At 54.4% G+C, this 27,866-nt stretch overlaps 1 protein-coding gene across 3 annotated transcripts; it reads left to right on the forward strand.

Annotated features, from left to right (window-relative positions):
• The first annotated feature begins 4,926 nt into the window (after positions 1-4,926).
• On the forward strand, positions 4,927-27,866 carry LOC116474862 (signal transducer and activator of transcription 5A). Of its 3 annotated transcripts, none has more exons than XM_032163655.2 (19): positions 4,927-5,483; positions 6,310-6,447; positions 6,774-6,930; positions 8,883-8,972; positions 12,274-12,448; positions 16,388-16,518; positions 16,767-16,918; positions 17,352-17,507; positions 17,913-18,092; positions 20,269-20,356; positions 20,457-20,579; positions 21,542-21,634; positions 22,176-22,382; positions 23,337-23,431; positions 23,528-23,658; positions 24,114-24,269; positions 24,979-25,030; positions 25,308-25,415; positions 26,440-27,866. In XM_032163655.2, the coding sequence occupies exons 2-19, from the start codon at positions 6,320-6,322 to the stop codon at positions 26,600-26,602; spliced, it is 2,385 nt and encodes a 794-aa protein (XP_032019546.1). In that variant the 5' UTR covers positions 4,927-5,483; positions 6,310-6,319; the 3' UTR covers positions 26,603-27,866. The 3 variants fall into 3 exon arrangements, with proteins under 3 accessions (XP_032019546.1, XP_058301595.1, XP_058301594.1); XM_058445611.1 differs by lacking the exon at positions 4,927-5,483 and adding an exon at positions 5,886-5,904 and having other exon boundaries at positions 26,440-27,853; XM_058445612.1 differs by lacking the exons at positions 24,979-25,030; positions 25,308-25,415 and having other exon boundaries at positions 5,331-5,483; positions 26,440-27,854.

Below are 27,866 nucleotides of genomic sequence, written 5' to 3' on the forward strand. Positions count from 1 at the left end.
GGCACAAAAGATTTCTTGTTGGGCTGGAAGGAGGAGAAACTAGCTCAGCGGGAAGAGAGGCCTGATAGTCATCATGGATGAGGATGAGAAGCCAGGCTTGACCCAGGGCTGCCCAGGACAGTGCCAATTCCACTCAGCTGCCTGGCTCTGTGTGCCCTCTCTCCTCTCTCCAGGCTCCTGGGCCTGGCCCTGCAATGAGGGGGCTGCAAAGGGTGGGCTCCTCCTGCCCACCTGACGGGCTGGGAAATGTGAACCTGGCACAGACTCTGCATCCTCTTCTCTTCGTCCAGAAAGAAACAGGCCTACAAGCCTCTCCCCTAGGGCAGGCAGGCTGGGCAGCTGGGCAGAGGAGGCAGGACTCCCCTCCTACCCACCCTGTCCAGCCCCGCACCCTTCCCCTCACGCTATTCCCAGAAACAGAGGACAGTCACTATGCCTCAGGCAGGATGGCCTTGTGTTCTCTTGGTGACTTCACTGTAAAGTGACTTCCCTGAAGAGTGGTGGATAGGGGACAGCGGCAGGAATGGGCTTCACCTAAGCTCCAGCAGCTCCTTCCCTTCCCCCAGATTTGCACAGAATTCCGCACCCTGTGCATATAAACACACACCCTCCCTAGGTCCTGCTCTGTCTTCTTGGACAAGAATGGGGGTGGCATTTCTACAGGGAGGTACCAGGGCCTGGCCTCAGAGGCGGGATGTACTCTGAGCATGGGCCCATGGCCCCACTTCTAGAAGCCTTCTCTGGTGGGGGCTGGAGTGCAGGTAAACTGTCCAAGCAGAGGCAAGGTGGGGGTGAAACAGGATGTTTAAGTGCTCCAGGGCTTCTCCCCTTTGCCACAGGGCGAAAAGATACTTCCTAGAAAGCCTCCAGCTTTCTTGGGAAGGCCCTTCACCCCTACCCCACCTCCCCTCTGGCTCCCACGTAACAGGAACTCTCCTTGAAGAAGGGACTTGGAGCACAGGAAACAAAGGCATCTCTGTACCATCTCCCTCCGCCCCCCAAGGAAGGTCAGGTCAAGGTGACCTCAATCTGTTCTCCCCAGGGTAGGGGCATGGGCAGATCTGATAGCCAAGGGCAAGGCAGAAAGGGGACCTAGGATAATTCTTTCTCTCTCTCTCTCTTTTTTTTTTTTATCTTTTTGAGACGGAGTTTTGCTTTTGTTGCCCAGGCTGGAGTGCAATGGCGTGATTTCAGCTAACTGCAACCTCCACCTCCCTGGTTCAAGCGATTCTCCTGCCTCAGCCTCCTGAGTAGCTGGGATTACAGGCATGCGCCACCATGCCCAGCTAATTTTTGGATTTTTAGTAGAGACGGGGTTTCACTATGTTGGCCGGGCTGGTCTCGAACTCCTGACCTCAGGTGATGCACCAGCCTCGGCCTCCCAAAGTGCTGGGACTACAGGTGTGAGCCACCGCGCCTGGCCCTTTGGGATAATTCTCTTAATCCATAAACTCAAACCCACCTTCATGTAAGTGTGCACAGAGCACACTGTCCCATTCAATAGAGCAGGGGTGTAGGCTGGGTGAGAATAGAGGTGCCATGCTCTGCACCGCAGAGAAATGGTGAGCTAGCCCAGCCCAGGGAGGCCTCTTCACTCTGCTGGTGTGTGCTGAGCTTGGGGAACCTTAGAAAGGTTATACTGAGACCTTGCCCACAAGGCCCAGCAACGTGGATCCTGGTGCTGTCTGTGCACTTACTGGCCAGACAGCTTTGGGCAGGTTTCTTTCATGGACAAATCAAAGGGTGTGATTCTGGCCCTGACTGCCTTCAAGGTTATTGAAAGGATCCATTGAGTTGAAGAGCACAACCATGTTTGTACACAAATGTGCCTTGATGTAGTTCAGGATACAAATATAGTGTGCCAACTGAAGCCTAGGCTGCAGACTATTATTATTCCTAATAAAATATAGGAGGTCTTCTTTTGGAGAATATATTTCTTTTTTTTTTCTTTTCTTTTCTTTTTTTTTGAGACAGAGTCTCACTCTGTTGCCCAGGCTGGAGTGCAGTGGTATGATCTCGGCTCACTGCAACCTCCGCCTCCTGTGTTCAAGAGATTCTTGTGCCTCAGCCTCCTGAGTAGCTGGGATTACAGGTACGTGACAGCATGCCCGGCTAACTGTTTTGTATTTTTAGTAGAGACGAGGTTTCACCATGTTGGTCAGACTGGTCTCAAACTCCTGGCCTCAAGTGATCCTCCCACCTCAGCCTCCCAAAGTGCTGGGATTACAGGTGTGAGCCACTGCGCCCAGCCTAGGGAATGTATTTCTGTAAGATTTCTAAAATCCTTCCTCATTCCCCGTCTAATGCTATGACTTGGATTTGGGGGTGAAGAGCAGTTAGGGGCAAGGAGGCCAGCCTCAGACCGCAGCTCAGTCAGAACCTTGACAGTTTCTGATCTTCCTGAACCCCCATCCTGTGGCCTCAGTTTTCTCCCCCACAGACTGGTTCCCCAAAATCACCAGGGCGCTTTGTGGTGGGAAATCGCACAGGCCAAACCAGGGGACTGAAAGCAAAAAGAAACCCCAAATTTGACATTTCCAGGTAGTTGTGTTATCTGGAGCCATGACTACAGTCAGCTCTTCCCAACCCAACACTGACACCCTTCCCTCTACTCCCTTGGGTGCCCTTTGCCCATCCTGGGAAAGTTCCATAGCTCCTCCTCCTCCCCACTGCATCTCAAAGGGAGAACAGGCACAAAGAAATGGAGAGAAACCCACACAGAATCAGAGAACCAGATGGAGACCTAATGAGACAAGGGAGAGACACAGAGAGAATAAAAGCCAGAGTGGGGGCCAGGCACGGTAGCTGATGCCTGTAATCCCAGCACTTTGGGAGGCCGAGGCGGGTGGATCACCTGAGGTCAGGAGTTCGAGACCAGCCTGACCAACATGGAGAAACCCCGCCTCTACTAAAAATACAAAATTAAAAATACAAAATTAGCCAGGAGTGGTGGCACATGCCTGTAATCCCAGCTACTCGGGAGGCTGAGGCAGGAGAATCGCTTGAACCTTGGAGGTGGAGGTTGCTGTGAGCCAAGATCGCGCCATTGAGCGATCTCGTTGCTCCAGCCTGGGCAACAAGAACGAAACTCCATCTCCAAAACAAAACAAAACAAAACAAAAAACAAAAAACCCAGAAGGGGAAATGTGCAATGAAAGACACAGATATTCAGGGCCTTACAGTCAGAGACCAAATGAGGAGATGGTCAACCAAGGGCATAGCCACTTGGCACAGACCCGGCACAGGGTCAGGGTGGGAGGCACGGGAGGGCTCTGAAAACACAGCCACACACACACCCTTTTAGGCCTATCCTTCCCATTCTGTTCTCTAGCACCTCAGTGCTAGCTTTTTAGGATTTAGGACTACCCACACTAAAGCCAAGCCCAGCCCAACCAAGAAAGATGTTTGGTGGGTGGGGCTGCCTGCTGGAACAACAGGCCTCTGCTGGCCCTGGAGGAGGAGTCTAGAGAGGTGGCTGCCTGGAAGAGAGCAGGCAGGACCCCCTCTCCATCAGGTGTCCAGATGTCAGTGCATGGCAAGGGTGGCCCTCTGCCCTTCAGACCTGGGTGAGAGGACTTGAAAACCTGAGGAATCTGCTCCCATCAACTGACTTCCACACCTGCCTGAAGGGAACTGCTGGAGGGCACAGGTGCCAAGTGGGACCCACCCAAATGTGGCAATGGGTTTGTATCCAGCCACCGACAGGCTGCATGACAGTGGCGAAGTCACTTCCCCTCTCTGGCCTTTGTTTTTCCACTTGTAAAATCATCTTTATGGTCACTTCCAGCTGTGGCACTTGGCTTTCATTCCAGGTGACCCCCTAGCTCTGTGCCTGACCCTCCCCCGCCAAATCCATTGCTCAGAGTGGGAAAGGAGAGGAGAGGGGCTATACTTCCTCCTCCCTGGGGCCCCCTGCAGAGCATCTGGGAAGCAAGGCTTCCCTACATCCTCCATGCACCCCTTTAGAGTTTTCAATTCCTTCCCTTGTGATCCTGCCAACTAAGACACTGTGACCACACAGGGAAGGTGGGGAGAACCCAGACATTTTGGCTTCTGTAGCTTTGAAGTTCTTTTTTTTTTTCCTCTGAAGTTAAAAGAATGAAACTGGGAGAGGTAGTAAGGGGCAAGAAGGGAGAGTGGGAATGGAGAGAAAAGGGCAGCTCTGAGAAGCAGCTGGGGAGGGAGGCAGATGAGAATGCACACCCCCCACCACCAGGACATGCAGTCTTGGCCCAGCTGTGCTGTGAGTGGGCAGCTGGGCTGGCCCCTCCTCTGGTGCTGCCAACCCGCTGCCAGGCAGAGGGGAGGCCCAGAGGAGAGGGAAGCTGGGCAAAGGGGATGGAAGGCGTCCAGCCCGACCTTACCAAACCCCTTGGGCCTCGTGGGAAGGGGCCTCTTGGAGAGGGGGACTGAGGCTCTAGACAGGATGTTCACTGCTGTGGCAAGGCCTGTAGGCAGTTTCGAAGTTGGGAGGACTCAAGACGGTCCCTCCCTGGACTTTTCTGAAGGTAGAACCAGCCTCATAAGTAACTAGGCTGGGTGAACGGGGGCACTGGCTAGTTTATGGATCACAGTCGGTGTGAGGCCACGTGCCCACTGTGTGGCCCTGGGTGGCCCCGGGCAAGCCCCTTTCCCTCTCAGGACTTCCATTTCTTACCTGCAAAATTGTGGAGAGGGGGAGGGCTGAAACACATGACTGCCAAGGTTCTTTCCAGTTCCTCCGTCAGGGTTGAGTTTAGATGGCGGGAGTAAAAGAAGGAGGGAGGTGCTGCGGTGGTGGGGGTGACCTTGGCTTCACTAGAATCCCCAGTCCTTCCCCTCCCTACAGTTTTGCCTCTGAGGTCACAAAACCTGTGGCCCCCAAGACACACATGCGCACACACGCGCGTGCACACACACACCCCACACATTTATTTTTTAATCTAGGGGCTCAAAAGATGACAGGCGCCAGAGCTGGAAGGCGTTGCCAATTGATCCACCCTTCCCTCCTCCCTTTTTGCGGATGAGAAAACTGAGGCCCAGGTTTGGGATTTCCAGAGCCCGGGATTTCCCGGCACCCCCCGACAACCACATTCCCCCGGCTATTCTGACCCGCCCTGGTTCCGGGACGCTCCCTCGGAGCCGCAGCCGAGGGCCGGCTGGGACTCCCGGGGGACCCCGCCGTCGGGGCAGCCCCCACGCCCGGCGCCGCCCCGCCTTGCCGCCCGCCGGGAACGGCCGCCGCTGTTGCGCACTCGCAGGGGAGCCGGCGACTGAGGGCGGAGGCAGGGAGGGAGCAAGCGGGGCTGGGAGGGGTGCTGGCGCGGGCTCGCGCGCTGTGTATGGTCTATCGCAGGCAGCTGACCTTTGAGGAGGAAATCGCTGCTCTCCGCTCCTTCCTGTAGTAACAGCCGCCGCTGCCGCCGCCGCCAGGAGCCTCGGCCGGGAGCGAGAGCCGCGGGGCGCAGAGCCGGCCCGGCTGCCGGACGGCGCGGCCCCACCAGGTGGGTGGCCCGGTGGCGCGTCCTCGGCGGCGCGCGGAGAGGGGACACTCTACTGCCCCCCCGGCACCTCCGGCACCCGGAGCTCGACGGCCGGGCGCAGCGCGGGGTTCGGTCCCCGGCACTGCGAGGGAGTTGGCGCAGCGCAGACAAGGGACGAGGGACGGGGGGACGTGGGGACAGGGGTCGGGGATGAAAGGCAGAGGCCAGGGAGGGCGCCGTCCTGGCACGCCTTGGAGAGGAAGCGCTGTCGGGCTGGACCCGGGGAGACACTAGTGCACAGCTGAGGGAGCAGCCGAAGAGGGGAGCAGCCGAAGAGGGGAGCGCCCAAGTCCTCAGCCCTGTCTCCTGAACAGCCCCAGCCGTGTGCCCGAAAAGCCCTAGCCGTCGAGTGGGAGCCGTCGCGGCGCTGGCCTAACTTCGGGTTGGAATATCTCCCCTTCCCAGAAACCCGGCCCGAGGTGGGCTGGGGGGATCTTTGCAGCCCTCTCCAGAGGGCCTGTGGGCCTCCTGCCGTCAAGTTTCTCTTTCAGTTTCTAGCCGTCCCCCCCACTGGAGAAGCTCCGGTGGGGCAAGGGGAGAGGAAGACGGGGAGGGCACCTGCCTCTACAGAGCACCTTCCCCTCCCCTTCAGCGGGTTCCTTGTTGCAGGGGATGGGCCGCCCTCCACTCCTCACCATCTCTGTTCCCGCCCAGGAAAGCTATCTGTGGGAGGGGAGGGGCCTGGCCTGACCGCGGTCCAGGGATAGGTAGGCATGGCAGGGCCAGGGCCAGGCCCGGTTCCTTGGCCTCTGCAGAGGAGAGCGCTTCAGCGCTTGGCTCGCCCTAGGTGAACGGCCATGGCGGGCTGGATCCAGGCCCAGCAGCTGCAGGGAGACGCGCTGCGCCAGATGCAGGTGCTGTACGGCCAGCACTTCCCCATCGAGGTCCGGCACTACTTGGCCCAGTGGATTGAGAGCCAGCCATGGTAGGCACATCCCGCCCTGCCCCTCCTCAGAGGGTCCCTACCATCCAGGCCCTTTGGCCTCTAGTTCTACTCATGGTGGTTTGGTGTGACTCTGGTCCTGCCTGTCCTTCTCTGTGCGGAAGGGGTGGTGTCCCTGGGAAAGGGGAAGCCTGGGAGGACAGAGAATGTTTTTAGACTCGGATGTCTGTGGAGCTGCTAGGAACAAGTCTTGTGGGCCCTGGAGTGCCCTCGGTCATGAGCCTGGGGTTTCCACTTTATTCAGGGTCCCTGACCTCCTTGCCCAAGGAGGTGCCACAGTAGGTTTTTCTCTCCTGCCCCGCCCCAAGGGATGCCATTGACTTGGACAATCCCCAGGACAGAGCCCAAGCTACCCAGCTCCTGGAGGGCCTGGTGCAGGAGCTGCAGAAGAAGGCGGAGCACCAGGTGGGGGAAGATGGGTTTTTACTGAAGATCAAGCTGGGGCACTACGCCACGCAGCTCCAGGTGGGTGTAGGCTCTGGGCCACCTACGGGGAGGCAGCATCATCTTGTTCCAGCATCAGAACCCCTGGGTTTTTTCCTGGCCTGGCCACTGACTCACCATGTGACCACGAACTTATTGGGAACTTTTCTTCGATTTCCCCCACCCCCTCTTTCTAAATTCGACCTGTCGGATTTCTTTAGCATATTGCAAAGCAAGGGTGGGAGGTGTTTGTTGCCAACAGAGGGAGATGGGTGAACTGGCCTTATGGAAGCAGCAGAAGGGATGGAGAGAGACTGAGTCAGGATTCCTATGTTGGAGAAGGGAAGACCAGCAGACTCTAGAAATTAGGCCACCAGACCTCCCTCCTGGTGTCTTTTAAAGGTGAGAGAGGAGCCATCCCAGAGACAAGAGCTGGACACAAGGGCTTTGAATTGAGGGTTTAGAAATAAGATGTAGCTTCTTCTTTACTTGAGAGAAGGGGGTATGGAGGAAGAGAGGGAGTTTTTGTGGAAGCAGGAAAGGGGTGTGGGTAGTGATTACAGTCAAGCACTTATTGGAACTCACTTATGTTTCCTAGAGAGCCCTTCAATACAGACAGCAGGGTGCCAGGGAAATACAAGTCCATCCCAGAAGAGGGGGAAAACAGGAGAAGCCTGAAGGGAAGCAATATAGGAGGCCAGGGGCGGGATGGTGGGAAGTACCTTGACCCTGGCGTCAGATGCCCTGAGTCTGGAGTCATCTGCTCTCTCACTTGGTTGCATCTGGACAAGTACATAGTGTCTCTGAGCATCAGTTTTCTCATCTGTGAAATGGGGATTATAGTTTCTGCTTATGTCCTAGGGTTTCCATGCTGTTAGTGCAGTGGTCCCCCACCACTTTTTGGCACCAGCGACTGGTTTCATGGAAGACAATTTTTCCACGGACCGGGATTGGGCAGGGAGGTGGTTTCTGGATGATTCAAAAGCATCACATTTATTGTGCACTTTATTTCTATTATTATTACATTGTACTATGTAATGAAATGATTATACAACTCACCACAATGTAGGATCAGTGGGAGCCCTGAGCTTGTTTTCCTGCAACTAGACAGTCCCATCTGGGGGTAATGGGAGACAGTGACAGATCATCAGGCATTAGATTCTCTTAAGAAGTGCATAACCTAGATCCCTCGCATGTGCAGTTCACAATAGGGTTAGCATTCCTATGGGAATCCAGTGCCACTGCTGATCTGGCAGGAAGCAGAGTTCACGCTGTAATGCGAGCAATAGACAGCAGCTGTAAATACAGATGAAGCGTCACTTGCTTGCTCACCGCCGCTCACCTCCTGCTGTGTGGTCCAGTTCCTAACAGGCCATGGACCTGTACCATTCCATGGCCCAGGGGTTGGGGACCCCTGTATTAGAGTCAAAAGATATGGTAGATTGAAAGTGCTTCATAAGACTGGGCGTGGTGGCTCACACCTGTAATCACAGCACTTTGGGAGGCCGAGGCGGGTGGATCACCTGAGGTCGGGAGTTCGAGACCAGCCTGACCAACATGGAGAAACCCCGCCTCTACTAAAAATACAAAATTAGCCGGGCATGATGGCACATGCCTGTAATCCCAGCTACTCGGTAGGCTGAGGCAGGAGAATCACTTGAACCTGGGAGGCGGAGGTTGCAGTGAGCTGAGATCATGCCATTGCACCTTTAGCCTGGGCAACAAGAGCAAAACTCCATCTCAAAAAAAAAAAAAAAAAAGAGAAAGTGCTTCATAAACTGTGGGTTTTTAATTCTCTCCAAACCAGATATGAAGATCTTGGAGGGGAAGATGAGGATGAGGAACAGAGATATAGAGGTGTCTGGGGATAGTTCCCAAGGCTCCATGGGAAAAGCTGAGGCAGAGGCTGAAGGAGAGGAAGGGCTGGGCATGGCATGGGGCTGGCATGGCTGGAGCAGAGGGTGGCGCTGGAGGCTGCTGTTGGATTCTTTCAGAAAACGTATGACCGCTGCCCCATGGAGCTGGTCCGCTGCATCCGGCACATTCTGTACAATGAACAGAGGCTGGTCAGAGAAGCCAACAATGTGAGTGTCCCTTGGGGATGGGGAGGGGTGTTGAGAAGTCCTTCCATATGCCTTTCTCTCCACAAACAACTGTGTTTATATAAAACAGCAGCACGAGGAGAGCAACAAGAAGATGAGGGATGTGGGCAAGTGTAAGAGGTGGCAGCATTGCACGCCGGGGTGGAGTGACCCCCTGGGTCCAGTCCCTGGCTCTACCACTTACTAGCTGTGACTTGAGCAAGTTGCTTAATCTCTCTGAGCCTCTGTTCCTACTGTTTTTTTTTTTCTTTTTTCTTTTTTTTTTGAGACAGTGTCTTGCTCTGTCACCGAGGCTGGAGTGCAGTGGCGCGATCTCGGCTCACTGCAAGCTCCGCCTTCCAGGTTCACACCATTCTCCTGCCTCAGCCTCCCGAGTAGCTGGGGCTACAGGCGCCACCACCATGCCCGGTTAATTTTTTGTATTTTTAGCAGAGACGGGGTTTCACCGTGTTAGCCAGGATGGTCTCGACCTGACCTCGTGATCCGCCCGCCTCGGCCTCCCAAAGTACTGGGATTACAGGCATGAGCCACCTCGCCCGGCCCCTACTGTTTTTTTTTCCCCTGAGACGCAGTCTTGTTCTATTGCCCAGGCTGGAGTGCAGTGACGTGATCTCTGCTCACTGCAACCTCTGCCTCCTAGGTTCAAGCAATTCTCTTGCCTCAGCCTCCCGAGTAGCTCAGATTGGGGCTGGCTGGCAGGGGATCATCCTGAGGACAGGCATGTCTGAACTACAATGGAGAAAGGCAGGAGAGGAGGGATGAATTTTCTAGTGAAAAGACAGCAGCTGCGAGAGCAGGAGAGCATGAATCTTTTTATCATGCTGGAAGACTTGTAAGTGGTCAGTGTAACTGGGGAGAAGGAACCAAGTGGCGAGTTGCCATGGATAAAAAACACCAGGCCTTTATGTGTTTCTCTGATGATAGCTCAGCATCAGACACACAGTAAGACTTCAATAAATGTCTACTGAGTAAATCCTGAAATCCGTGTCCACAACAATAAATAAATAATAGGCTGAGCGTGGTGGCTCATGCCTGTAATCCCAGCACTTCGGGAGGCCGAGGCAGGTGGATCACTTGAAGTCAGGAATTCGAGAGCAGCCTGGCCAACAGGGTGAAACCCTGTCTCTACTAAAAATACAAAAATTAGCTGGGCATGGTGGTGGGCCCCTGTAATCCTAGCTACTCGGAAGGCTGAGGCAGGAGAATCTCTTGAACCCAAGGGGTGGAGGTTGCAGTGAGCCAAGATCACGCCACTGCACTCCAGCCTGGAAGACAGAGTGAGACTCAGTCTCAAAAATAAATAAATAAATAAACAAATAAATAATAAATATGACCTGTGCTCCGGTCACTGTTCTAAGATTTCTAACTGTTATGTCATGTTGTGAAATTCATTTTGCTCTATTGCAGATAGTAGAGCACTGTGTCATTGTCCATGCAGATGCCCAGTGCCTTTATTATTTCAGAACTGGGGAGATGTGTCCCCGTTACCCCTCCCTGGGCCTTACTTCTCTGAGCCTGCCTGTGTTAGTTCTTCTGACACAGAAAGGTATGATTGCTATCTCCATTTTACAAGAGTAGGAACAGGCTGGGCACGGTGGCTCACACCTGTAATCCCAACACTTTGGGAGGCCAAGGTGGGTGGATCACCTGAGGTCAGAAGTTCGAGACCAGCCTGGCCAACATGGTGAAACCCGGTCTCTACTAAAAAATACAAAAATTAGCTAGGCATGGTGGCGGGCGCCTGTAATCCTAGCTACTTGGGAGGCTGAGGTAGGAGAATCGCTTGAACCCAGGAGGGGGACGTTGCAGTGAGCCGAGATTGCACCACTGCACTCTAGCCTGGGCAACAGAGTGAGACTCTGTATATATATAAAAAAAAAAGAGGGGTTAGAAACCAGGTCACAAAGGGTCTTCCAGCACAGCCCCTGTGTCCCTGACTTGTTGCCATCACAGAGGTATCTGCAAACCTAAAAATGACTTCAGCCTCATTGACAAATCCATGTCCATGGTGCTGGTGCTGTCATGGTCTGGGAGCTCATTCCTTCCTCCAACCATAAAGCTGTTCCTGAACACCGCTGGCATTCTAGGGCTTGGGGATTCTGTAGTACACAGGAAAGGCAAGGTCCTAGCCCTTGGGAACCTCACATCCTTGTGCAGGGAGACAGACAGAAACGTGTAAGCAAATACAAGCACAACACACTTTTAGATAGAAGCAGCACTACTGTGAATTGGCTCGTCAGAGATGACCCCTCTGCAATGGTACCAGTTAAAGTGCTTTGCCTCAGGAGGATCTGATGCCAGAATGTTCGACTGTTGGAACAATAAGTGCAAGGGCCCCAGGGCAGGAACATGCCTGTGTGTTCAAGGAACAGAAACAGAAAGCACACATTCCCAGTGAGCTGGGGCGGGAGGTAGGCAGGGCTATGGCCAGCAGACACCATGGGAAGGGGTTTGGATTTTATTCTGAGAACAGTTCATTGGAAAGGCTCTGAGGACTTGCTCTCCTTCAGCCATGTGCTCCCTCCCTTTGTGACCTGGTTTCTACCCCCTCTCTCTCTCTCTTTTTTTTTTTGAAATGGAGTCTCGCTGTGTTGCCGAGGCTGGAGTGCAGTGGTGCAATCTCGGCTCACTGCAACATCCCCCTCCTGGGTTCAAGCGATTCGCCTGAATGTGCTGAAGGAATGGCTGGATCCCAGGAGAGCTTGTGGATGCCTCCCCCCTAACTTCATTTTGGGGTCTCCAGGATGCCTGTGAGAGGTTCAGCCTCTTCCCTCTTCCTTCAATCACAAGGGGGTCTTAAGTGAGATGATGTGTGTTCACACAGCCCTGTTCCTCCCTATGTCCCTAGGATCTACTGCAGTCCACGGCATTGAGTCAGCAAATAAATGTAGAGCGAGGGGTCATCATCATTAGTGGGAAAACCCAGGTGACACCTGGGACATGTTGAGTTGTAGTCCCTGGGAGGGAAATTAGATGGACCCTGTTTGGAATACTCTAGTGGAGGTCAGCTCTGACATAGACATTTGCACTTTGAAGGTGCCATTATCTGCCGTTATCTGCCGGGTCACCTGTTTCTCCTTTCTCTTTCCCTTTTCTATCCCAATTCTGGCAAATGACTCCTTCTGAGGCAAATGACCCTCCTTTCTTGCCCTAGTTTCCCTTCTTACCCTAGTTTGGGGGTTGGGGTTTGGGGTTTGGGGTCTGTAGTATTGGTGTTTCCTAATGCCTGTGGTCTTCTCCCATCCTCTCTTCCCCGAGTTATTTCCACTCCATCTGTCTCCAGTGCAGCTCTCCGGCTGGGATCCTGGTTGACGCCATGTCCCAGAAACACCTTCAGATCAACCAGACATTTGAGGAGCTGCGACTGGTCACGCAGGACACAGAGAATGAGCTGAAGAAGTTGCAGCAGACTCAGGAGTACTTCATCATCCAGTACCAGGAGAGCCTGAGGATCCAAGGTGAGGCACGGTGGAGGCACAGTGTGCCTCCTGAGGGTGGGAGTGAGGAACATTCTATGGACTCCTAGAGGGTAGAGCTGGGTCAGTGTCCATCTCCTCAGCACTTTGCCCAAAGCCTGGTAGAAGCAATGGCTCCCGGTGATTGAGTCCCTGCTGTAGGTCACACTTGGCACACATTATTTAATTCAACCCTCTCAACAAGCCTATGAAGTGAACAGTTGTGTTATCCCCCCTTTTGCAGATGGTAAAAGTGAGGTTCAAAGTAGCTTGGCCTAGGTTGCCTGTAAGTTACAGAACTGGATCTCAACTAGAGATATATCATAAAATTCCTGTACTTTATTAACCAGTATTCTCTCCTTAATGGTGTATATTCTGTAAATATCTACACAAATAGGTAAATATGAACAGTGCTCCCTAACCAGAGGGAGGACTTGGATTGGAAGTCTTCTGGTTGAACCAGGCTGGGAGAGGTGGAACGTCCAAAGTGGGCCTTCTTGAGCCTCACAGATAGGACGTGGGCCTGGGGGAAGGGGTGACAGTAGAAAATTCTCCTGTATCCTAGGTCTGTAGTTCACCAATGGCTCCCATGATAAAGATGTGGGGAAATAAAAAAATCAAATTAGCTTGAAAGGAATTAACCCCAGGTACAATTTGAGGAGTCATGGGACATGGCCCATCTATTAATATGTCCCATTCCAGACTGACCCCAGAAATGTAACATCCCATCTTAGTGAGAACAAGGGGTGTCAAAATACTTTTTCCTTTACTCTTTTTAGTCTGGTTTCTTAAGGTAGACCTTAGGTCATTGATTTTAAACCTTTCTTCTTTTCTTTTCTTTCTTTTTCTTTCTTTTTTTTTTTTTTTTTTGAGACAATCTTGCTCTGTCGCCCAGGCTGGAGCACAGTGGCATGATTTCGGCTCACTGCAGCCTCTGCTTCCCAGCTTCAAGAAATTCTCGTGCCTCAGTCTCCCGCGTAGCTGGGACTACAGGTGCAGGCCATCACGCCCGGCTAATTTTTTTAGAATTCTATTGTAGCTGTGTAAGCTCTCTTCCTAACCCTGCGCTGTCAGTGCTTTGTGTACACTGAGACCAACACAATGCCTAAATATTGCAGCTATTATGTAAATACTTGCAGGATAATTCTAAATGTTTGTTTGCTTATTTATTTATTTATTTATTTATTTTTATTTTTTTTTTTATTGCCCAGGCGGGAGTGCAGTGGCACGATCTCGGCTCACTGCGACCTCTGCCTCTCAGGTTCAAACTATTCTCATGCCTCAGCCTCCTGAGTAGCTGGGACTACAGACATGCACTACCACGCCTGGCTAATTTTTTTTTTTTTTTGTAGTTTTAGTAGATACGGGGTTTTGCCATGTTGGCCAGGCTGGTTGCAACCTCTGGCCTCGAGTGATCTGCCTGCCTTGGCCTCCCAAAGTGCTAGGATTATAGGCGTGAGCCACTGCGCCCAGCCAATACTGACAGGATAATTCTAAGAGAACTTCCCCTCATCTGAATCTGTCCCAGACTGGCCCTAGAAGAAGGGCAGCTCCTTCTGAGAATGGAAACGGAGGATTTTGGGCGGTTACTCCTACCCAAGTCCTTAGACTGTCGACAGTATTTCTGATCCCGTGCCTCGCTTTTCTGTTTGCTGTGCATGGTGGCGGATTAGGTTTGGATTCAGGTCGGGTTTGGATCTATCACGCAGTGTCTTCTCAGTCCCATTTGTCAAGTTCACTCAGCAGAAACACAGACTATTGATCTGCTTTTGCCAGGGAATGCTCAGCTGCCTCCAGTGGAGTAGGGAAGTTGCTTCCCGTCTCTCTGGCCTCCTTCCCAAAAGCTTCTGCAAATTTTCAGGAGAGCCTTAAGTGGGTCCCTTGCATAGGAAGGCTGGGCCCAGGTGTTGGGATCACCACCACCCTCCCTGTGGCTGGGCAGGATTCCCGAGGTAGCCGTGCAGATGCCTTGGATCTGTCCATGCCTGGATGATCCTCTACTTGCTCCATACCTGCAGTGAGATTGGAGCCATATTTCTGAGTTCTAGCTGTGGGCTGTTCCTGGCTACATAGAGTTCCTTTTGTCTGTCCCAGCTTGTGCATCCCATGGGGCAGGGCTGGGGTCAGGGTGACATGGCCCTCAGGGGCCAGCCAGGAGCTCGACCGAGACATGCTGATGCGTGCATCTTCTGACTCAGCTCAAGCAAGGACGCTGGGCTGTTGAGAAGGTGACAGGAAGGGATTAATAGTCCCAGCGTGGTGGAGAGGGGCTGTCGTTGGGAGGGTGGGGTGGGCCTGCGGTGGTGGCTGTAACAGTGGACATATTTAGTTTCTCAGGCTGGGTTATTGATACACAGGCGCCCTTGTGTTCCATGTCCCCTATGTCTTACGCATTTCATAAAGGATACTTTTTTTTTTTTTTTTGAGGTGGAGTCTTGCTTGTAGCCTTGGCTGGAGTGCAGTTGTGCTCTCAGCTCACTGCAACCTTCACCCCCTGGATTCAAGCAATTCTCCTGCCTCAGCCTCCTAAATAGCTGGGATTACAGGCATGCGCCACCATGCCCAGCTAATTTTTGTGTTTTTAGTAGAGACAGGGTCTCGCCATGTTGGCCAGGCTGGTCTTGAACTCTTGACCTCAAGTGATCTGCCTGTCTCAGCCTCCCAAAGTGCTGGGATTACAGGCGTAAGCCACCGCGCCTGGCACATGATGGATACTTTTTTTTTTTTTTTTTGAGACAGAGTCTAGCTCTGTCGCCCAGGCTGGAGTACAGTGGCCCGATCTCGGCTCACTGCAAGCTCCACCTCCTGGGTTCATGCCATTCTCTTGCCTCAGCCTCCCTAGTAGCTGGGACTATAGGCACCCGCCACCATGCCTGGCTAATTTTTTGTATTTTTAGTAGAGACGGGGTTTCACCACATTAGCCAGGATGGTCTCCCAAAGTGCTGGGTTTACAGGCGTGAGCCACTGCGCCCAGCCCCATGATGGATACTTTTTAAAAGGTAGTGAGGCCTGACTTACTCCCTGTCCCGCCGTCAATGAGACTCCTCACAGATGGTGTGGAGGGAAGCCGCCTCCCTCCGGCCTCCCTTTCCTGAGAGAATCTTGGTGGCTCTGCATCCCCAGTGGCCCTGGACATGCTCTCCCTCTGCGGTCTGTCTGTCTGTCTGTCTCCCCTGGTTGGTCGGCTGGGCTCACAGTGAGCTCACCTGGACAAACATGCTGGGCCCCTTCCAGCCCCTCAAGAATCTCATCCTCCGCTGAGGAGGGACTGCTGTGCTCAGGGATGAGACAGAGCCGCTGGGGCCGGGGGTCTCTGAGGAAGGCATTGCTGCGGGAGGGATGGGGCCGAGTAGCTGCTTGTCTCTGTCACCTCTTCTCTCTGTCCTGTTCCCCGTTAACCAAGAAGGACGAAGCTCACACAGAGCTCACCCATGCCAGGCAGCTTTCTGGCATCTTCCATGTCCTCATGTATTTAATCTTCAAGCACCCCACTGAGGCAGGTGCCGAGAATCTTCCGTTTTACACGTGGGGAAGCCGAGGCACAGGAAAGGAAAGCGATTTGCCCGGGTTCACCTGCAGTCAAGGGCATGGGCACACTTGTACCCCAGACAGCCTGGACCCACGCCAGGCCTCGAGAAAAGGGCTAGCAGCCCTGTGGGGCAGGCAGGCAGGAGACAGGCAGGCCTCCTCCCCAGCTGCCCCAGCACCCGTGTGCCCCCAGAGGGGATGCTCAGAGTCAGGAGGCTGGCGAGCAGGGCCTAGAGGCACCTCCTGAGGCGCCCATTCATCTTGGCCCCCCTGGCTGTCAGGAACCCCGACTTGCTCTTGATGCAGTATCTGAGCCTGGGAGGGTCTCGCTCCAGAACAGGTGAGTGGGCTTCTCTGGGCCTCCTGTTGGACACTGGGAGGTGATGGTTATGGTTTCCTATCCCTTCTTGTAGCTCAGTTTGCCCAGCTGGCCCAGCTGAGCCCCCAGGAGCGTCTGAGCCGGGAGACGGCCCTCCAGCAGAAGCAGGTGTCTCTGGAGGCCTGGTTGCAGCGTGAGGCACAGACACTGCAGCAGTACCGCGTGGTGAGTGGGGTCCTGGGCCTCTCCTGGGCATAGGTGCCATGAAGTCAGTCTTTGGGGACCTGGGAGAGGGCTGGGACCAGGATGAGGGCAGAACCTGGGAGGGCAGGAGGCCTTTTTTCCTGGGGGCCTTGCGAGGCAGAGCAGCTCGGGGAGAGGGAACGGCCTGGGCCCTGCCCTGCCATTTCCCAGCGAGGCCCTGCGGTGTTCTCTGGGAGCCCAGAAGGGGCTGCTCTCCTCCCTTCCCTCAGGAGCTGGCCGAGAAGCACCAGAAGACCCTGCAGCTGCTGCGGAAGCAGCAGACCATCATCCTGGATGACGAGCTGATCCAGTGGAAGCGGCGGCAGCAGCTGGCCGGGAACGGGGGGCCCCCCGAGGGCAGCCTGGACGTGCTACAGTCCTGGTAATGGTGTGGGGTGGCCAGCAGGCAGGGCAGGAGGGGCTGGTGGGGACCCGGCTGCTTCTACCTCCTGTGCTGGCTCCTGCAGCAGGCCCCCTCCATCCTGGGACAGCTCTTGTTTCTCCAGGCGGCCTGGTTCCTGAATCAGACTTTGGTCCCCCATCCTGTGCACCTCCCTCAGGAAGGGGGCTGCTGTCCTGGGGATGGGACAGGGCTTGGGTGTGTGGGGTGATGCTCGGGCTGTTTGGGCCTAGTCAGGGTCGCCCCTCCTGTGTACGTCTCTAATTCTGGGAGGCAGGGAGCTCTGCTCTTCCCATGGGTGGGAAGTGTGGCAAAAGCACAGAGCCTTCCTGGGGGAGCGGGAGCTGTGTCTTGGGGCCTGGCGTCTGTGCAGAGAAGCCATTGTCCTCCTGTTGGCCTTGGGGCTCTCGTGCAGGTGTGAGAAGTTGGCCGAGATCATCTGGCAGAACCGGCAGCAGATCCGCAGGGCCGAGCACCTCTGCCAGCAGCTGCCCATCCCCGGCCCAGTGGAGGAGATGCTGGCCGAGGTCAACGCCACCATCACGGACATCATCTCAGCCCTGGTGACCAGGTGACTGCTGCCTGTTGGCCATGCCCAGGAGCTTGGGGCAGCTCCTACCTGCGTGTGGGGGGCCGCAGGTGCCTTCCAGACCAGCAGATCCGCTTCCTGCCTCTCATCCCTCCCCATTCCATCTCCAGTTGCTGTGGCTGCTGGGTGCCGCCCTTGCCCAGTTTCTCCTGTGGACACTGCAAGAGATGCCCTTGGGCCGCAGCCCATGCCACCTGCTGTGTTATCTCACTCCCCTCTCCATCCTCTCCCTGGACTCTCACGGCTTCCCCAGGAACAGAGGCTGTGCCTGGGCTCTTCACCTCCTGAGCCCCTCGGGAGGCAGCCCCACCCCCACCACAGAGGGACTGAGAGCCCTTTCCCCTGCGCCAGCCCCTCATCGTGCGTCTGTCCCTGTGTCCCCTGCAGCACATTCATCATTGAGAAGCAGCCTCCTCAGGTCCTGAAGACCCAGACCAAGTTTGCAGCCACCGTGCGCCTGCTGGTGGGCGGGAAGCTGAACGTGCACATGAACCCCCCCCAGGTGAAGGCCACCATCATCAGTGAGCAGCAGGCCAAGTCTCTGCTCAAGAACGAGAACACCCGCAAGTAATTGTGCCTCTCCCTTCCCCTGCCCATGCTTAGGTATGGGGGACCTGCACCCCCTCTCTTTGTCCTTGCATCCAGCTATGTCTTGTCCCCTAGTTCACCGTGTTGCCCAGGCTGGTCTCGAACTCCTGGACTCATGCAGTCTTCCCACCTCAGCTTCCCAAAGTGCTAAGTTGACAGGCGTAAGCCACCATGCCCAGCTGAGTATCCATTCTTTACCCTGGGGATGGTGTGGCTGCCGGAGAGCTGAGGCTCACTGCCACTGCCCAGCATTGTGAGAGACTATCACACCACTTTCTCCTGAAAGTCTATTGCTTCACACCATTGTAAATTCAAACAATCATGTCAAACCATCATTAAATCTGGGACAGATGGTGCACTGCCCTCCCCCTACTCAGAGGCCTTCCCTGTCCCTGCAACAAGCATGGTGCTAGGCTAGATGCGGTGGCTTACCCCTATAACCCCAGCACTTTGGGAGGCCACGGTGGGAAGATCACATGAGCCCAAAAGTTTGAGTTGGACAATATAGGGAGACCCTCATCTCTACAAAAAATTTTAAAATTAGCTGGGCATGGTGGTGCACGCACCTGTAGTCCCAGCTACTCGGGAAGCTGACGTGGTAGGATTGTTGGAGCCTAGGAGTTTGATACTACAGTGAGGTATGATTGTGCCATGGCACTCTACCCTGGGCAACAGAGTGAGACCCTGTTTCCAAAAAAATCACACAAAGTATGGTGTTGCAGCTGTGTTCTAGAACCTGTGCTACACACTGAGGACGAAACTGTGATCCCAGCAGAACTGGGCTGTCTCCTCGCCCAGCCCCTTGACCAGCAGAGCAGGCAGCAGATGCTGGGAAATGCCTGATGGTGTAGCCATGTGGCAGGGGGACGTGTAGGGCACGGAGAAAGGGGGTCTTGATGCAAAGAAATGACAGTCTTGGGTTCCTGGTGGAATTGGAGGTAGCTAGTGATAGGGAGGGAAGTAGCAGAGAGGGAGGACTTTCAGGCAGAGCCTATGTGCCACATCCTGAGGGAAGAGTACAGAGACTGTGTGTGGCAGAGAGTGGAGAGGTAGTGTCTCCAAAAAAAAAAAAGTTTACTGATTTCCTACCATGTGATCTGGGGTGAAGATGAAGACAAATGATCTTCTCACTGCCTTTGAGCTTGCATTGCAGCTGGGGAGACTGATGATAATACACTTTAAAAGATCAGGCAGGGCCAAGCGGTGATAGACACTGGAAAAGAAGTTAAGACAGAGCAATCTAGGCTGGGCGCGGTGGCTCACGCCTGTAATCCCAGCACTTTGGGAGGCTGAGGTGGGAGGATCGTTTGAGATCAGGAGTTCGAAACCAGCCTGGGTAACATGGCAAAATCCAATCTCTACTAAAAATACAAAAATTAGCCAGGTATGGTTGCGTGCGTCTGTAGTCCCAGCTACTTGGGAGGCTGAGGCAGTGGAATCACTTGAACCCGGGAGGTGGAGGTTGCAGTGAGCCGAGATTGCACTGTTGCACTCCAGCCTGGGCAAAAACAGCAAAGTTCTGTCTCAAAAAAAAGAAAAAAGAGCAATCTGCTAGTGTTGGAGATGTGTTTAAGGCGGGGGTGAGGAAAGGTCAGCCTGGTAAGCTTCACCAGATAAGTGGTCCAGGAAGGCCTTTATGGGGAGCTATCTGGGCTGAGACCTGAAGGAGGAGAAGGCTAAGAGTGTTTGGGGTGACAGGAAGAGCAAGGGCCAATGTCCAAGCCTGGCGTGTTCAGCAGACAGCCAGGGCCAGTGGGGCTTGCATATCCTGAGTGAGGGGAGAGGAATTCAGTGAGGCCAGGGAGGTGGGTAGGTGTTGACCATAGGGATCCTCAGAAACTGTGGTTGTGGTTTTTATCTTAAGTGCATTAGAAGCTACTAAAAGTCCCCAAAGCCCCTCACATCAATCTTGGTATCAAGGAATTTCTAATGATAGATCCACACCTCACCATTGGAGACCTTGCCTTGGGTGCTGGGCACCAGGTTGATGGAGAAGTCAGTAACCCAGAAAGACGCCAAGAAACACTCTTAGGGGATGGGGGGCAGGGGCTGCTGGCAGGGCTGACCTGAGCGAAGACCCCAGCCCAAGGTGTGGACAGGACCATACTCCTGGCCTGGGGCACGTGTGGAGCTGGGACCCCCCTCTTCTTTGCAGCGAGTGCAGTGGTGAGATCCTGAACAACTGCTGCGTGATGGAGTACCACCAAGCCACAGGCACCCTCAGTGCCCACTTCAGGAACATGGTGAGGACAGGGCCCACCCTTGGAAGGCAGGTCTGCCCAGAGCCGAGTCCTTGTAAGCAGCCGCCGTCTCCCTGTTCCCCTGTCACCTCCCACCCTGCAGTCACTGAAGAGGATCAAGCGTGCTGACCGGCGGGGTGCAGAGTCCGTGACAGAGGAGAAGTTCACTGTCCTGTTTGAGTCCCAGTTCAGTGTTGGCAGCAATGAGCTTGTGTTCCAGGTGAAGGTGAGGCCCCCAGCCCTCCTGCCCGCACTGCTCCAGGTCACCCAAGAGGTGGAGGAGCCTGCCTCGGGACTCCTGGCAGCAATGCCATCGGACAGCCTGCTTTGACTCTGTAGGTACCTGTTTTGTAGGTTATAATCTGGGACTAACCCAGACAATTTAGGCAATGGGCTAAGAAAAAATTGGTTGTAGTTTTTGTTTGTTTGCTTGTGCCTATGTTTTGTTGGGAGGGGCTTGTGTTTGGAACTGTGGGTGAGGAAAGTGGGTTGGGACCAGGTGTGGTGCCTCTCACCTGTAATTCCAGCATTTTGGGAGGCAGAAGAGGGAGGATTGCTTGAGTCCAGGAGTTCAAGACTAGCCTGGGCAGCATAGTGAGAACCTGTATCTACAAAAAAAAAAAAAAAAAAAAAGTTGGGCATGGTGGCACACACCTGTAGTCCCAGCTATTCTGGAGGCTGAGGCAGGAGGATCACTTGAGCCCAGGAGGTCAATGCTGCAGTGAGCTGTGATTGCACCACTGCCCTCCAGTCTGGGCGACAGAACAAGACCCTGTCTCGAAAAAAATAAAGCAGATTGTGGCCATGCGTGGTGGCTCATGCCTGTAATCCCAGCACTTTGGGAGGCCAAGGAGGGTGGATCACCTGAGGTCGGGGGTTCGAGACCAGCCTGACCAACATGGATAAACCCCATCTCTACTAAAAATACAAAATTAGCCAGGTGTGGTGACACATGCCTGTAATCCCAGCTACTTGGGAAGCTGAGGCAGGAGAATCGCTTGAACCCGGGAGGCAGAGGTTGTGGTGAGCTGAGATTGCACCATTGCACTCCAGCCTGGGCAACAAGAGTGAAACTCCATATCAAAAAAAAAATACATTAAAAAAAAAAAAGCAGATTGGGCACATTGCCTAAGCAGAGGGCACGTGGTGGTCACGCCCCATCAACTTGGGTTCCTTTGACTCCTGTAGACTCTGTCCCTACCTGTGGTTGTCATCGTCCACGGCAGCCAGGACCACAATGCCACAGCCACCGTGCTGTGGGACAACGCCTTTGCTGAGCCGGTGAGTCCCCGTGGGAGCCCTACCCCAGCATCCCCAGGCCCTAGGACTCACCTGGGGTCAGCCCTACCCCTTGGGACCCTGCTGAGTGGTCCTTCCTCACCCCAGGGCCAGCCCAGAGGTGAGGTGAGGCCAGAAGGGCTGGGGTGCTGGGCGCCTGCCTTCTGCCATGGCCTTGGCACTCTGTCTGGGTTCCAGGTTCCTGGACTGGGGTCTGTGAGGTCTGTGAGCTTGGTCTTTGGATCCTGGTCTGGGATCCTCCTTTGGCAGATGGCTTGGGTCCTTGCTCTCTGTTTTCTGTTCCCTGGTCTGCGTCTCTGTCCCTGCATGCCCCCACCCCCTGCATCGGTTTTCTTCCCTGCAGGCTGGGGAGAAAAGTGCAAGCTAGTATATAAAAGCTGCCACATTTCCTGCCCTTGCGTTTGTGTCACCTTTCTGGATCTGTCTCAGTCTCCCCTGTCTCTGGGTGTTGTGTATCTTGTGTGTGTGTGAATATTTCCAACTCCCTCAATCTACCTTTTCCCCTCTCTTGTCTCCCTCTCAGGGCAGGGTGCCATTTGCTGTACCTGACAAAGTGCTGTGGCCGCAGCTGTGTGAGGCGCTCAACACGAAATTCAAGGCCGAAGTGCAGAGCAATCGGGGCCTGACCAAGGAGAACCTCGTGTTCCTGGCGCAGAAACTGTTCAACAACAGCAGCAGCCACCTGGAGGATTACAGCGGCCTGTCCGTGTCCTGGTCCCAGTTTAACAGGGTGAGGGGCCCGGCTGCCAGCCACCCACCAGGGCCCACCGGGGTCTGTCGCTCCTCCGCCTCACAGACAGGTTACTGCCTGGGGCTAGCACCCCACTCTCCACCCCCAGCCACCCTCTCCTACAACCAGGAGAGATGGGGGCCCCTAGCCTCAAGAAATGCAGGCAGGGGCTGTAGGAGTTGTGCTCAGTTGTGAAGCCAAGAGCAAGATGATGGAGGGCCCCAGGGCTGGGAGTCAGGATCCTTGGGTTCTGGGCCTAGATGTGTTTGCTAATTTTCTTTCTTTCTTTCTTTTTTTTTTTTTAAAGACAGAGTCTCACTCTGTCACCCAGGCTGGAGTGCAGTGGCGTGATTTCAGCTTACTGTAACCTCTGCCTCCCGGGTTCAAGTGATTCTCGTGCCTCAGCCTCCCGAGTAGCTGGAATTATAGGTGCCCGCCACCATGCTGGGCTAATTTTTGTATTTTTAGCAGAGATGGGGTTTCACCATGTTGGTCAGGCTGGTCTCGAACTCCTGACCTCAGGTGATCCGCCCACCTCGGCCTCCCAAAGTGCTGGGATTACAGGCATGAGCCACCGCACCTGTGGCTGTGGCTCTCCTTCTGCCTCTCTCCTTGCTAATTTTTGAAGACCCATCCATTCTCTGTGCCTCAGTTTCCCCACCTGTAAAATGAGGGGATGACTTTGGAGGCCCCATCCAGCCTGTATTATTCTCTACACCTTTTATTCCCACCCATGGGCTGGTCTTGGACCCCTGTGTCTTAGAAGTAAGTTTCCTCTCTGGATCCCTAGGGTACAAGTTGGGGGCTGTGTCACTTTATGGTCTGCTGGACTGTGGTGGCAAGCAGGGGTGAAGAACTGGGAGAAGACTGGGTGGGGGCAGGAGGGCCCTGACTTTCCTGGGCCACCTGTGACCTGGGGCAGCAGCCCTGACTTGGGGGTTCCTGGGTCCTCAGGAGAACTTGCCGGGCTGGAACTACACCTTCTGGCAGTGGTTTGATGGGGTGATGGAGGTGTTGAAGAAGCACCACAAGCCCCACTGGAATGATGGGTAAGGAACGGGGGCCGCAGGGTCAGGGGCCAGCTGTGGGCGCAGAGGGACTGTGGCTGTGGCCCAGTGGTGACGCTCAATGCTCCATGAACCCAGGGCCATCCTAGGTTTTGTGAATAAGCAACAGGCCCACGACCTGCTCATCAACAAGCCCGACGGGACCTTCTTGTTGCGCTTTAGTGACTCAGAAATTGGGGGCATCACCATCGCCTGGAAGTTTGACTCCCGTGAGTGCCCGTTTTGCCCACACTCCAGCCCCAAGGCCCGGTCTCCTGTTCCCTTGCCCCCCTTCCCCCACCCTTCATCGGGCCTGTGTCCTTAAAAGGTACCCAGCGGGAAGCTTAGTATGAGAGGGCTGTGGCTTGGAAATGCATTCTCTTTCTATCATTTTCCATTTTGGAGAACCTGAAGTCCCAAGCCCCATAGACTCCAGGACGGCTGGGCGAGTCCTCTTGCAGTTTCACGCTCTCCCCTCTCTGCCACGACCCAGCCTTGTTGGTATCTGCTCATCTGGTTTGCTGAGTAGAACATCCCGCATCGGCTTTCTTCCCTACAGGCTGGGGTTGCAGCACAAGCTACTATATAAAAGCCCAGATTTCTCTTGCAAGCCTGCCCTAAAGCCCCAAAACCTTGGTCCTCCTGCTGCTGGTGGATTATGGGAATGAGGCTGTTCTTTTCACAGCGGAACGCAACCTGTGGAACCTGAAACCATTCACCACGCGGGATTTCTCCATCAGGTCCCTGGCTGACCGGCTGGGGGACCTGAGCTATCTCATCTATGTGTTTCCTGACCGCCCCAAGGATGAGGTCTTCTCCAAGTACTACACTCCTGTGCTGGGTGGGTACTGCCCCAGGACCCTGCCGGCTGACTCCCCCAGGCTCTTCCCCAGCCCATAGACAAAGCCTTGGGCTGCGCTGTGGGGACGTCCCCAGGAGGAGCCCAGGGGCCATGTCCCCTGTGGGTTTTGGCCCATGGGGTGATGGAGAGGATTTCAGGGCTCACAAATGAGGAGAGGGAACGAGAAACCCGTCCCAGCTCTCTTCTCTGCAAAGTGAAAGCTGCATGGATTCTCACTTCTGCACCCTTGGAGGAAGGGGTGGCAGCACTGTAGGGAGTGGCCGGGATCATTCGAGCCCACAGATAGTGCTCCGCTCCCCACCTCACCAGCTGCTCTCTCCACACCCTGCTCACAGACCTTCCCCTGAGTGGAGTGCAGGCAGCAAAAGGGAGAAGTCTCTCTTCTTCCCAATCCATTGGTTGGGTTTGCTTGTTGATTCTCATTCTTTGACAGGGGTGGGAGCAGGGAGAGGGAAAGCAAATGGCCAGAAAAAGAACCAGGAGAAGGAATGGAATTCAAGCCAGGGGTCTCAGTGACCCTCAGGCAGGATTCATCAGCTGGTGTTTATTGGGGGTCCTTGGGAAATCTCATCCCAGCTGAGATCACAAGGTGATGTGAGCAGGAGGGAGACTGCATGGGGCGTGGGCTTCCACCCCACTTGGGAATTCCCAGAGACTTTGGTTCTCACCACTGTTCTCCCCTTGGCAGCTAAAGCCATTGATGGATATGTGAAGCCACAGATCAAGCAAGTGGTCCCTGAGTAAGTGTCCAGGTGGCTCTGGCACTCCTTCTGCCTCTTTCCTCCTCCCCCAGACCCTGCCTCCCATCCTTATCCTGGCCCAGCTTTCCGCTCCCCCAGGAAACCTGTCTCAGCCCTGGGGAGGGAGTCCCCACTCCTATAGCTGGAGCCCCAGGGCCGAGTGGGGCACTTTGTCCTTCTACACCCCGAGAAAGACAAACATGCCCTTTGGTCCCCTCCCCAAGTCAGCTGCCCCAGCCTCCCTGGCAGCTGAAGCTCTGTTTTCTTCCTTCTGCAGGTTTGTGAACGCGTCTGCAGATGCCGGGGGTGGCAGCGCCACGTACATGGACCAGGCCCCCTCCCCAGCTGTGTGCCCCCAGGCTCACTATAACATGTACCCACAGAAGTAGGTGGTGTTCTCATGGGGGTCCGCAGGGGAAGGACTGGGGACTTGGCCCCAGGCTGGACCCCTGGAGGGCTGGTGGGCAAAGGAATCCAGAGCTCTGGTTAGGCCCAGGTCCAGGAGGAGTGAGATCAGCCAGAAAAACAGAGCATTTTGAAGCTAGACATAGCAGGGTCCAGTCCTCACTCTAGTACTAACTGTGCAATCTTGGGAAAATGATTGAGCCTCTCTGATGCTCAAGTTGCCTTACGTGTAAAACAGAGGCAAGAATGCTTGCCTCATGAGAACGGGATGAGCATTAAAATGAGACAGTGTGGGTGAAGCATTTCCACAGAGAGGGGCTTGGAAGGGCTTGTTACAGGGTAGCTATGAATGGGGTGGTTGTTCTTGAGTCTGGTGGGAACAAGGTAGAGAATTAATTCCCTTCCTCACTGTGGATAGCCAGGGCTGGATGTCTGGGAGGTACCACCTTCCAGTGGGACCACTGAAGATCCCAGGTTCCAATCCGGACTCCACCACCTCCCAGCCAGGTGGCCCAGAGCAAGCTTCCTGACATGGCCTTGGTTTTCTCGTCTATAAAACGGGGTCAATACCCACTCTCCAGGTGGCTGTAAAAATTGGAGTCATGTGCTCAATAGGCTCAGCTGTTCTAGGTGCTCAGTGAAAAGATTCAGCCGTTCTAGGTGCTCAGTGAACAGGGCGGTGCCTACCATGCAGCTGAGCATCATTGCAGGTGGGCAGAGCCCACTGTGTCAGCTACCTGGTTTTAAGATGAGGACAGGAGAGGGGAAATGAATTCCCTAAGATTATTCAGTGAGTTAGCAAGAGATGTGAATAGAGTGGGAGTCTGCAGAAGCCAGTGGGCTGACTGCTACCCAGCTTGGGGTGGGGTGGGGGCATCCAGCCAGAACTGGTCCTGTTCTCATGAGACGGGGGTTTGAGTGGAGAGCAGGCTGGAGGCTGTCCCCAGGGGGCCTGAGGCTGTGAGACATGCCAGCTCCCTCTGACATCTCCCTGTCTTCACCAGCCCTGACCATGTCCTCGATCAGGATGGAGAATTCGACCTGGATGAGACCATGGATGTGGCCAGGCACGTGGAGGAACTCTTACGCCGACCAATGGACAGTCTTGACTCCCGCCTCTCGCCCCCTGCCGGTCTTTTCACCTCTGCCAGAGGCTCCCTCTCATGAATGTTTGAATCCCACATTTCTCTTTGGAAACAATATTCAATGTGAAGCGTTCGTGTTGTGAGTTTAGTAAGGCTGTGTACACTGACACCTTTGCAGGCATGCATGTTCGTGTGTGTATGTGTGTCCTTGTGCATGAGCTACGCCTGCCTCCCCTGTGCAGTCCTGGGATGTGGCTGCAGCAGCGGTGGCCTCTTTTCAGATCATGGCATCCAAGAGCGCGCCGAGTCTATCTCTGTCATGGTAGAGACCGAGCCTCTGTCACCGCAGGCACTCAATGCAGCCAGACCTAGACCTATTCCTCCTGTGCCCTTCATCTGCTCAGCAGCTATTTGAATGAGATAATTGAGAAGGGGAGGGGAGACAGGTAACGTCTCTAAGCTGAAGTTTCACTCCGGAGTGAGAAGCTTTGTCCTCTTGAGAGAGAGAGAGACAGAGAGAGAGAGAGTAAGTATGTGTGTGGGTCTATGTAAATGCATCTGTCCTCATGTGTCGATGTAACTGATTCATCTCTCAGAAGGGAGGCTGAGGTTCATTTTCGAGTAGTATTTTATACTTTAGTGAATGTGGACTCCAGACTGTGAACCCTCTGAGAGGGTGTCTGGGCCTGGCCATGTCGTTAGCACAGCGGGGCCACCGGTTTGAGTGAGGGTTTCTGAGCTGCTCTGAATTAGTCTTTGCTTGGCTGCTTGGCCTTGGGCTTCGTTCAAGTGTATGATGCTGTTGCCCACATTCCCCGGGATATATATTCTCTCCCCTCCGTCGGGCCCCAGCCTTCTTTCCTTGCCTCTCTGTTTGTAACCTTGTCGACAAAGAGGAAGAAAAGATTGGGTCTAGGATATGGTGGGTGGACAGGGGCCCCAGGACTTGGAGGGTTGGTCCTCTTGCCTCCTGGAAAAAAAAAAAAAAAAAACTGCAGTGAAAGACAAGCTGCAAATCAGCCATGTGCTGCGTGCCTGTGGAATCTGGGGTCAGGGGTAAAAGCTGATCTGGTTTGGCTCCGCTGGGAGGTGGGGCCTGGAGCAGGCCTTGCGCTGTTGCGTAACTGGCTGTGGTCTGAGAAGGCCTTCCTCCCAACCCCACACGCTCCTCCCTCTGAGGCTGTAGGACTCGCAGTCAGGTGCAGCTGACCATGGAAGATTGGGAGCCCAAGGTTTAAACATCTCTGAAGTGAGGTGGGGATGAGAAGAGGGATTTTTTTGTACTTTGTACAAAGACCACACATTTGTGTAAACAGTGTTTTGGAATAAAATATTTTTTTCATAAA

Source organism: Hylobates moloch, unplaced genomic scaffold, assembly GCF_009828535.3.
Source record: "Hylobates moloch isolate HMO894 unplaced genomic scaffold, HMol_V3 SCAFFOLD_10, whole genome shotgun sequence".
In the NCBI taxonomy this organism is placed as follows: Eukaryota; Metazoa; Chordata; class Mammalia; order Primates; family Hylobatidae; genus Hylobates; species Hylobates moloch.